Below are 11,772 nucleotides of genomic sequence, written 5' to 3'. Positions count from 1 at the left end.
TAAAATAAAATAGTTTTTATCAGAATTGTTAATAATTTTATAAATATTTTTTTATGTAGAATTAAATTTGTATTTTTTATTGAAAATTATCAATACGAATCTCTTAGTTGTCATTTATTTTACAATATAGGTATTGCAATAATTGAACGTCGACAGTTGAACTGGATAGCTGTATGACGAATTTAACAGTATTGGAGGGTCCTTAGTAAGAAAATAATAATAAAAAGAGTACGTAACTTATAGCACATAAAAACAATAGACTGAACTAAAATATGTACTCAGCGGCGTACATACGGGGGATTTCCGGGTTCAAACCCCTCCCACAGGGCCAAAAAAAAAAAATTGTTTTATTATTGATGACGTGTAATATATTCGTAGTTTCATTATTATGTTTTGAACTTAAAATATACAACTATACAAATATTATGATATTTAAATAATTAAATTGATAGGTGTTTGAAAAGTTTTGTTAACTATGCTCTTTTTATATTCCAATAGTTATTAATTTGTTATTGTTTAGTGAATTTAAATAACTTGACTGAATAATTAAAATCAACAAAAAATATCACTCTGAATATAAAAGATAGAATTTTTCATTTAACATTATTTTTCATTTTTTCAAGCATTAAAATCTTAATATTTTGTTCAACAAAAATGTTTGAAATTTGATGGGTATATTTAAAAAATTTTTCGTTTTTAATTAATTTTTTATTTGAATATGGATGTAAGGTATACTAATCTTGTTAATTTTATAGGTAAGATAAAAATAACATATATGTAAATATTTTATGTTTTTATTAATTTTTATTTTATTTTTGTGATTCATTCACTGTTGTTTATATATATTCACATGATTTCTTACAAATTAATCGATTACTATACCAATGAATAATATAATACTTTTTTTCTCAGATAATTTATTGTTGGGGTACATTTTTTCTTTGGTAATTTTTTCCGAATACTTTTATTTCTTATATCATGTTTATATTATCCAGCCGTCTTAACTCTTGTCTTTCTCTATTGTCTAGAATCTTGAACGTCTTTTATTCGGTTTATTGATTATTGCTTGTGTCACTAATCTACTATAATCCTTAGAATAATAAACATGTTTCAACTAAAATAAAATAAAAAAGATTGCCTAATAAAGCCCTAAACGTTAACAACACGAGATGGATTACAATTGCAAACATAAACTGTACATCTTACATAAGATCAAATTTACATTTACATTAATCAAATAAATTTGCGCATGAATAATTAAATATTTACGTACTTTAGTAAAAGTATTATAATACATAAGTCTTGGATTTATATCAGAAACACTTCTTAAAACAGTTTACCTTGTTGTATTTACAATTTGTATATAACCTAAATGTGTTTACGATAAAAAATACGAATGTACATATTATGGCTTATAAATTGAACATTTATCTGTAAGGAACGGATTTTAATTTAAATAAATATTTTTATGTAGTTTTAACATTGAAAAGCTTTTAACATATGCATACGTTTTATTTCATTTTAAATAGGCTGATGCTAATTTTATTTTAAATATTTTAAAATATTTTAGAATAATTTAATATTTTATAAATAAATAAATAAATAAATAATAATTAAATATTTTACAAATATATATATATATATATATATATATATACGTAGGAAATTTGTATTATTGTAGAATTTCCGTTTTTATTTTAGTATTTTATGGTGGACGAAAATATACTTAAAAAAAATATTTTTAAAAGCGACAAGTCGTAGACAAACATATAATTATATGAATCCAAATTAAACCCTCTTTCCTGAATCTTTTTTATAATATACATTATATTATATTATAACTTGATGGAGTACGTGGCTATGAGTTATTTTAAACTACTCGAATAACTTTGAAAAAATTAACGTTTTAAATTTAGAATCCGATGCTGCAATTGTAATAAAAAAAACTATTAAACTCATGAAATGCAAAAACTTGCAAAAAGTGTAGCATTGATTTCCTTTCATTTTGGATTTTTAATTGATACTATTTCAAAATGAGAAACTTCTAAAATGGCATTAACCGAGAGCCTAAAAATAGTTGATAATGCCATAAAACAATTGGAACATGTTCCTAGAGAAATTAGAGTTTTAACTAATTCAAAATTTCAAAATATATTGGAGAAAAAACCAGGATTTAACGCTATAACTTCAGTAATATACTATTAAACAAAACTCCAAAAAACAATTTAGAAATAGATTACTATCACTTCTGTTCATATGGAGAGGTCATTTAGCCGATATAAAGCAATAATAAAATCGAATCACCGTAATTTTAAATTTGAAAATCTCAAATTATATGTCATTTCTAACTCTTTACCCCTCGAAAAGTATTTCAATGATTCAGAATAAAAATGTTTAATTTGTATTATGTATTATTTATAAATTATAGTGACTTCTATCTTATTTTCAATTAAATATTTCAATATTATAAATAAATATTTATGAAGTAATACACAAATATATATATATAAATATTTTTAATTTTGTACTAAATTAAAATCCGTTCCCTATTCATAATTTTCCTAGCTGAAGCCTGGGTGAAGTTTTGGCCGTGTTGGGGTTATCTAGATAAATTATAAAATTTAGAATTGAATGCAATTATAGAATTCAATATTGAAAATGGTCTAGTAAACACGCTAGGAATTAAAGAAAAATATATTTTTTACTTCACACGTTTTCAATTAATTAAGGAATTATTATATTTGAAATTAATGACAATGGCATAAATATTAATTTTAAAAAAGTTCTGTGTAATATTGCTAATGGATTATTCGATAATGGTCAACATTTTAGTTCTATTTACAAATATTTCCCAAAAATATTAAAAATAAAAATAAATCGAAACATCAATTAATTTAATGTATTACAAAATTAACACTGTATTTATCAGAAAAATTAAAACTGACTTAGTTGATGAAGAAAATAATCCTATTAAAAATCACAACGAAAAAATATAGTTTTTATTGTGAATTTGACCTAAGATATTTTGAAAAACAGACATGAGTGAATTAAATGAATCATTTATGTTAGCATGTCAGACTAAATGACGATATATAACGATATCGAATTATTTAACAATTTTCTACAAAAATGTTTGTAATAAAATACGAATGAGTGATAGGAAAAAATACAAAAAAACATATTAAAATATAATAATTGAAGGCGAGCGGTACGTATAATGATGTATTTATTATATTTTATCAGTATCAGTGGTAACATCACGGTCAATTTTTAATGTAATGAATTGGGATTTTTGTCGGGTCCATACTCAGTGAAAAATCAAATAAAACACAAGCGTAACTTTCAAAACATAGACAGATGTTAATAAAGAACTATACAAAAGTCGATTGTAAGTGGATCCGACATTAGATTAAAAAAAAAAACACAAATATTAAGGATTCTCCTGATTTAAATATTACCAACAATTTTACTTGTAAATTTTTAGAAAAAAATTAAAGAAAAATATGCATTAAAGAAAAAAATTGAGTCCCCCCCCCTAGAAGTAAGTCTAAATACGCCCCTGGGATGATAGGATATTGTGATAGAGGATAAAATGGATAGACAAAATTGGATAAAATATGTCCCGGACATAATCATATAATATAGTTTTTTAAACATGTTAGATCATTTTTATCATGAATAAATAAATAAATTTAATAATTTTAATTATATTTTATTTTATTAACTTCTTTGGTAAGACTTTTTACCTTACTTATAAGTTCTACAGGCTTAAACATTTTAAATGTCTTCTTCTATGAGTTCCTATACGTTCCGGATGTTGGATATCATATTGGCGATGTCATTCCTGTCAAATGATTCCCAAAATAAATCTATTGATGTTGTATTGTACCAGTCGCGGAGTTTCTTCATCCAAGATATTCGTCTTCTTCCGACACTTCTTTTTCCTTCTATCTTTCTTTGTAATATAAGCTGGATTATATTGTATCGTTAATTATTTCTCATATTGTGTTCAATGTATTCAAGCTTCCGAGCTTTTACTGTAGTTAATAGTTCCTTCTCTTTGCCCATCCTTTCCAATACCCTTTGGTTAGTAACTTGATCTATCCATGACATTTATAACATACGTCTATACAACCACATTTCAAAGGCTTCAATTTTTTTGCATGTTAAATCTGTTAATGTCCCGGTTTCGACTCAATATAATAATACAGACAACACATAACACCTTAACAGTCTGAATTTTTTAGCAAAAAACAGATCATGAAACTTGAATACCTTTTCGTAATGCTTCTCTAGCTTTTTCAATTCTACATTTTATTTCTAATGAATAATCCCAAATTTAATTTATTGTTGTTCCGAGGTACCTAAATCATTGTACCTGTTCTATATGTTAAAGTCTATACGTTTAAATGTCTAACATGACTTATTAACAAACATAAAATAAAAAATATAAAAAATAGTTTAAAGTGATATATTATATTTTAATGTTAAACATGTACTGCAATAATTAAAACTTAATTAGATAGAAAATACTGAATAATATTATAAATTTATCAAACTTACCCAATAGATGCTCTGTTTACAGTTGAAGGATTGAGTTTCGATGTATTTATAATTAATGGTTATGCCCCGACAGAGGACCAAGATGATGTGAAAAATATTTTCTATGAACACCTAGAGAGATTATTTGACTCACTACCAAACAACTACATCAAGATAATTGCTGGTGACCTGAATGCGCAGGTTGGTAAAGAACAATTTTGTAGACCAACAATAGGCCAAGAAAGTTGGTACCCAGTATCTAATGATAATAGGTTGAGATTAGTTGGCTTTGCAAAATCGAAAAATCTTATTATAAGTAACACCTATTTCCCTAGAATGAACATTCATAAGTATACGTGGACTGCCCCAGATGGTAAAACGAAAATTCAAATCAACCATATAATTATTGACAAACGACACAGAATAAGCACAAAAGATGTCAGGTGCTATAAGGGCGCGAATGGGAATACAGACCACTTCTTAGTGATAACAAGTCTATCGTTAAAACTGTAGACAATTTGGAGAAAAAAGCAACAACTTAATACAGCACATAAACTAGATAGAAGTAAATTAAGAAATCAAAATGAAATCATGGAATACCAAAAAAGAACAAAGGAAGAATTGAACTGCTTTAACATAATACAAGGAGAATTGAATAACGTAACAAAATGGACCCAAATAAAGAAATCAATAAATAAAGCAGCAGAAACTCTCCAAACTACTAAGGGAAAAAGTAAGAATCACTGATTTGATAACAGTGTCAAGAAGCTATAAAAAAGCGAAAAGCAGCAAGAGTTAAATTGATACAACATTTTTCGACTTCAAGAAATATACTCCACTTCTTGCAAGTTCAAATAAAATAATCAGACAAAAGAAAAGAGCATCAGAAAAAAACACCCTAAATAACATTGAGTCATATAAAAAAGACCCGAAAATGTTTTTTGAAAAATATAAATCAATAACAGAAGACTTTAAATTTCATATCTATTTTATAACTGATGACGACGGTAACCTCGTATCGGACCCCAAAATTATTATAGGCAAGTTTCAAAAATATTTTAAGAATCTATTAAACAATAAATCAGACGATAAAACAAACAATACAGATGGAATTTGGGAACCGGCTGACGATCAAATATATGTTACAGTGAACCCAAAAGTGCCAGAACCTAGTTTGGAGGAAATAAAATCAATAGTGAAATCACTGAAGAACAACAAAGCTCTCGGAGAGGACAACATAAACCTTGAGTTACTTAAACTTGCAGGACGGGACTTCTTGGAAAACTTACACAAAACCATCTCAACTATATGGATGCAAAAAAAATTAAGAAAGGGTTGAAACACCTCTATTATATACCCGATTTACAAAAAAGGGGACCCCAAAAAAGTGAAAAATTACCGGGGAATATCCCTTTTGGACACTGCTTATAAGGTCTTATCATTAGCCATCTTACATAGACTCGAAAAATATTCAACAGAAATAATCGGTGAATACCAGTGTGGTTTTATGAAAGGCAAGTCCACTACTGACCATATATTCACCCTCAGACAGGTGATGTAAAAGTACTATGAGTATGACAAAGACCTACACATGATTTTCATTGACTTCTAGTAAGCTTATGATAGTATTATTTAGAGACCGGCTATGGTCTACACTTATACATTTTGGTATACCAAAGAAATTGGTTAACTTATTAACATGTTGCAATTCTAATGTACTTTGCAAAGTAAGTTTTCTTGGAGAAACATCAAAGGAGTTTAAGGTCAAATGTGACAAGGGGGCGCGCTGTCTCTCGTACTCTTCAATCTAGCTCTTGAAAAAGTTATAAGAAGTATGCAGGAAGGCAAAGAAATAGAAGTACTGGGGCGCTCAACTATCTCAAGGGCGTATTTGAATTGAGGCCATGTGGGGGGGGGGGGGAAACTAATTTATCTTCAATACAAACTTAAAAAAAAAATTTACAGTTCATTACAGCGGCGTACTCAAGGGGGTGGGGGGTCGAGTCTGGAACCCTCATTGAAATTTCTACACACTCAATGGTTTAAAAGTAAATAGTACATAGTGTATTTTAATTTCCCATTATCTTCAATATACAAATTTTATAGATTATATAATATACTTACCTGTAATGTATAAACCATATTTAATTTATACTACTTTTTAATATTATTTATTATAATTAGTTAAATAATGTATTTTTATAACATTTTATTACCAAATAAAAATTGATTTCAAATTATAGTACCTACCTACCTATTATAAATAGTAAACCTTTGTGCAGAATATATATGATGTGTGTATAACTATTGTGACTATTACTATAGTTATTTACAGTTGGTAAATTACAGTTACTGTTGGTATTGAATTAAACTATAATTATAATTAAAGAACAGATAAAATAAAAATGTTGGACCCCCCTACCCTAAAAAATTGTTGGGTACGCCAATGGTTCATTACCTACAGCTCATGTTCCTATTGCTCATTCGAGTGAATGAATAAAAATACAAGTACCATATTGAATTAAATATTTATTTTATAAATATATTTAAAATCTACTTCATATAAAATAAGTATTAATAATAACAACACAAATAGTTCTTATATTAAAATTGTACCTTCAGTCTGAATCCTGTATAAAAAAACAACAAATAATCATAGTAGTAATATTACCTATTAATTATTTTTTAAAAACTTTAAAAAACAATTAAGATAGGCAACTTAATTTAACAAATATTTAAGTAGAAAACATAAGGTTGGTAAGTAGTCAAATAACAAACTCCAAATTTTTTTTTTCATTTTGGCAAATTTATTGATTGTTTCATCAATGGATACAATAATATTTTTATGCACATGCATCAAAGCCAAACCTGTTAGTCTATGCTGGCCTATTCTTTATCTTAACCATGTTTTCAATTTACAATAATATATTTTTGACCAATTTGCAAGTTAAAGAATATGGAAACAAATATTATCAGTTATTATGATTATTATTTGGGTTAGGGGCTTCTAGCTCAATAAAATACACAAATATGCATGCATTTATGCACAAAAAAATGACTAAATACCTATACACAATAAAAAGTACCAAATATTTTGTTGTAAAAAAAAATAAACGAGTAAAATTATTAAGGACTTATATAGCTCTAATAAATAGAAAAATATACAATATGCATAAATGCACCAAAAAATGACTAACTAGTAAATATGTGTTAAAAAAAAGTGTTACTTTAAATTACTTTATATTATTTGATAAATACCTCGGTTATGGTTTTAAATGTCTATAACCGTAGCAATATTTGTGGAAGATAATACCACTATTCGTTCCACAACATAGACATATAAAGATATCTGTATATGTCTATATTCCACTATCAAAAATGTTATGATATAAGAAGATAAACAAAAATTGATAACCGTGATCAAATTGACATATTATTGAATTTATTATCATATTATAATGATAGTAATTTATATTCTTAATTATTTATAAATTACATTTTTTAAATAAATCAATGCATTATAGTAAAAAAAAAATACGAGCCATAGGGAAAAACATTCACTGTTCAATTAAAGAATACCATATAAGTACATCAAATAATAATTCTAGAGATGTGAATATTACAAATTAATTTACTAATTTGATTGAAATAATAGCAGGAAGATTCACTTTTGATCCCGACAAAAAAGTTACCAAGCGAAGAAATCCTAAAGCATATGATTGATTGTTGTAAATATTTTTAATAAATTGTTTTAAGATAAAAAATAAAAAATACAGTAACAAATTAAAAGAAAAGAAGAATCCTCAGTTATTTGTTGTACTGGTGGTGAAATTTCACGTCCATCACTTGGTGAGCCAATGGATACCTTATAATTTTTCAACCGATAGAAATGAATCGTGGCATTTTTTCAACAGAATAAGGAATGAAAAGTGTTGTTTTCAAATTACATAATTTGATATCGATAATTATGTTTTTAATAAGTCTGGGTATATATAGTATTTGAATTTGTATTATTTGAAAAATTAGCATACAACTAATAATACTAAGTATGGCTTATTCATGTGCAAGGAATTCCACTACCATTTTTGTTTTAGCAAAAAATCATACATTTACATTGCATTTAAAAAGTTTTTTCAACTAGGTTATATAAGAAGCTAAAAAAAAAACAAAAAAAAATTAATTTTTTAATTAAAAATAAGTTAAATTAAATACATATACACGGGCGGAACCGAGTATTCAGCTAGTACCATATAATTTTAATGTTTTAAAAAATGGTATTTAATGTGATACTTTGCAGACTTGGGTAGTATTCCGAATACAATATTAAGAATAATTTTTAAATATTTCAAATACTTTATAAATCATTTTTTTGAAATAATTCAATAAAGTACAGTGGAACCTCGATAAGTCGAACCTCGATAAGTCGAAAACCTTGATAAGTCGAAAAAAATTCCGCCCCCTTGCGAAAACCTCGATTACTCGAAAAAAAAAACTATAGATAACTCGAACATTCTGTGCTCCGAATATGACGGATAATGACAGATAATTTTATAAACATTTGTCTAATCGGCTTGTCCGTTCCGATAATTTTATCTAATCGCGTTTATTGTGTTTATTATCGTATGTATTAACTAACCTTGGCACGTAACAGTATTTTTAATTTGTATCGGTATTGCCAGTTGCGATCGATCGATTACGCGTGTGCGGTGTCCGTGTACGGTAGTGAATGTAAAAATGCCTCGTAATTTAAAAACTCTTACTATTGGAGAAAAAAAAAAGGTTCTTGAAGCAGTGAAAAGTGGAAGGAAGAAGAAGGACATCGCTGAAGAATTTGGAATACCAGCCAGTACACTATCAACCATAATAAAAAATAGTAAGGAAATCGATTTAAACTTTCCAGTAGACCGGAAGAGGAAGAGAGGTCCTGATTTTTCAGACGTAGAAGAATGTGTAGTTAAGTGGTTCAAGCAATGCAGAGATGCCAATGTCAGTATCGGAGGTCCTATTTTAAAGGAAAAAGCAGAAAATTTCGCAAAATCATTTGGCCACGAACAATTTAAGGCCAGTAACGGGTGTCTTGAAAATTTTAAAAAAACGACACGATATTTCTTTTCGAAAAGTCTGTGGTGAAAGTGCAAGTGTCAGTGATAATGTTGTAAATGAATGGAAAATAAATTTGAGTGAGCTACTGGAAGGATATAAACCATGTGATATATTTAATGCAGATGAAACTGCACTTTTTTACAAATGTATGCCAGATAAAACTTTAACATTCAAAAATGAGAAATGCAGTGGTGGTAAACATAGCTAAGAACGACTTACACTATTATTGGCTGTTAACATGACTGGTACAGATAAATTGAAACCTTTAATAATTGGAAAATCGAAAAACCCGAGGTGTTTTGCTGGTGTCAAATCTTTTCCTGTTGACTACACAGCAAATAAGAAAGCATGGATGACTAGTGAATTGTTTGCTGAATGGCTATTACGAATAGACAAACAGATGAAAATACAAAAACGTAAAATTTTATTGTTTATAGACAATTGCCCGGCTCACAATATTATACCGAATTGTCAAGTTATAAAAGTAAAATTTTTACCGCCAAATACCACATCAAAATCGCAACCTTTGGACCAAGGAATTATTAAAACGTTCAAGACGCTTTATAGAAAAGAAATAGTGAGGAAATTATAAGTGATATGGATGACGAAAAATCTACAGTAATCGATATTCTTCAAGCTATGCGCATTGTTGATAAGACATGGAGAAACGTAGCAACGTCAACAATCGTGAACTGCTTTAGAACGTGTGGATTTGTACTTGAATCTGAGAAAGACGACACATTGATGCCTATAATCGAAAATACTGATACGGATGACAGAGAATGGGCGATGATAGCAAGTCGTTATAGAATCGTGGAAGAAACGTTTGACGATTTTGTTAAAATCAACCATGATGTTGCCGTTTCTAGTATTCTGACAGACGACGATATAACTGACTCCGTCCGTGGCACTGAAGATGTTGATGACATCGAAGAAGCATCATCTGAGCCTGTGCATCGTATTTCAATGAAGCAAGCAACAGTAGCCCTCATATTGCTAAGGACATTCACTGAACAATTGAGTAATGTGAACGATAAAGTGTACTCTACTTTAAATGTAATAGAAAATACAATTGATAATAGTAAATTTCAAAATTTAAGTCAAAGTAAAATAATACAGTAGCGTAGTTACGGGGAGGGTGTAAGGGGTTTCCACCCTCCCCCTACAAATTTTTTTTATTGATATTTGATTATTATTTATTAATATTTACATATTATAGTAAAATATTTTGATTTTACTATGATTAGGTATATATTAAAAATTGAGTAACAAAATAATTTTCATTAAATACGGGACATAATAATAATACCATTTTAAATGTAATATTATTACATATGACCTCGTTTTAAGATATACTAAGAACACTTAAAAACTTACTCTTAAACAACCTCCCCCAGAAAAAAATTGTATCTACGCCACTGAAATAATAAATTATCTTTTATAAAGTTGCAACACATGTTTTATTATATTTTTTTGTAATAATTTTTTTATTTAAATAATCTTTATAATCACATTTTTTTACATTGTATATACATATATACTAAGTACATAATAATTAAAAACTTTAATGCATACATACATTTTTAAAACTCTTTAAGTCGAATTTTTTTTCTAAAACCTTGATAACTCGAAAACCTTGATAAGTCGAAAAAATTGCATTTCCCTTGAATTTCGACTTATCGAGGTTCCACTGTATTTTGAATACTTATAACGAGTATACTGAATATTGTATTTTGAATAACGTCAAATCGTTTCTTTTTTTAAATGATTTTATTACTTCTCCGTCGTATCTTGTATAAGCTAATATCAGGTATTTATTATTGTTATAAACCATAAACAATAACAGTTATGAAATATAAAAGTACAATAAAATAACATATATTTAGTCTACAATTTCAAATATTTTTGTTAAGTGGACATCTATTATTTTTATAGTATGAAAACTAGAAGTATTTTAAAAGTATTCGAAATACAATTTGTATAAAGTATTTGAATACATATTTGGAGTACTATTTTTTATAAGTATTCGAGTATTTATTCTAAATACTTTTAAAAAGTATTTTACCCAAGTCTGATACTTTGATCGGTTTGCTATATTTGTTTTTTTTTTTTTGATATACATTATTA

General features: G+C 27.3%; 2 protein-coding genes across 2 annotated transcripts; both read left to right on the top strand.

Moving 5' to 3' along the window:
- The first annotated feature begins 2,049 nt into the window (after window positions 1–2,049).
- On the top strand, window positions 2,050–5,881 carry LOC112683531 (craniofacial development protein 2-like). Its single transcript, XM_025554592.1, has 4 exons — window positions 2,050–2,190; window positions 4,639–4,980; window positions 5,056–5,275; window positions 5,628–5,881. The coding sequence occupies exons 1-4, from the start codon at window positions 2,050–2,052 to the stop codon at window positions 5,879–5,881; spliced, it is 957 nt and encodes a 318-aa protein (XP_025410377.1).
- A 3,977-nt stretch (window positions 5,882–9,858) lies between these two features.
- On the top strand, window positions 9,859–10,252 carry LOC112683570 (tigger transposable element-derived protein 6-like). The gene has a single exon (XM_025554652.1). It carries the CDS (start codon window positions 9,884–9,886, stop codon window positions 10,235–10,237), a length of 354 nt encoding a protein of 117 aa, XP_025410437.1. The 5' UTR covers window positions 9,859–9,883; the 3' UTR covers window positions 10,238–10,252.
- Window positions 10,253–11,772: the final 1,520 nt, after the last annotated feature.

The sequence above is a fragment of the Sipha flava genome, unplaced genomic scaffold, assembly GCF_003268045.1.
Source record: "Sipha flava isolate LNK unplaced genomic scaffold, YSA_version1 229_pilon_pilon, whole genome shotgun sequence".
In the NCBI taxonomy this organism is placed as follows: Eukaryota; Metazoa; Arthropoda; class Insecta; order Hemiptera; family Aphididae; genus Sipha; species Sipha flava.
The sequence above is the reverse complement of the archived record's forward strand: the minus strand, read 5'-3'. Positions and strand labels throughout refer to the sequence as shown.

Excerpts from the sequence above, each read along its gene's own strand:
- LOC112683531 (XM_025554592.1), top strand. The coding sequence starts at position 2,050 with ATGGCATTAACCGAGAGCCTAAAAATAGTTGATAATGCCATAAAACAA. Across the intron at positions 4,981-5,055 it reads ACAGAATAAGCACAAAAGAT|ACAATTTGGAGAAAAAAGCA; the intron begins GTCAGGTGCTAT and ends TTAAAACTGTAG. Across the intron at positions 5,276-5,627 it reads CCAAACTACTAAGGGAAAAA|ACGATAAAACAAACAATACA; the intron begins GTAAGAATCACT and ends ACAATAAATCAG.
- LOC112683570 (XM_025554652.1), top strand. The coding sequence starts at position 9,884 with ATGACTGGTACAGATAAATTGAAACCTTTAATAATTGGAAAATCGAAA.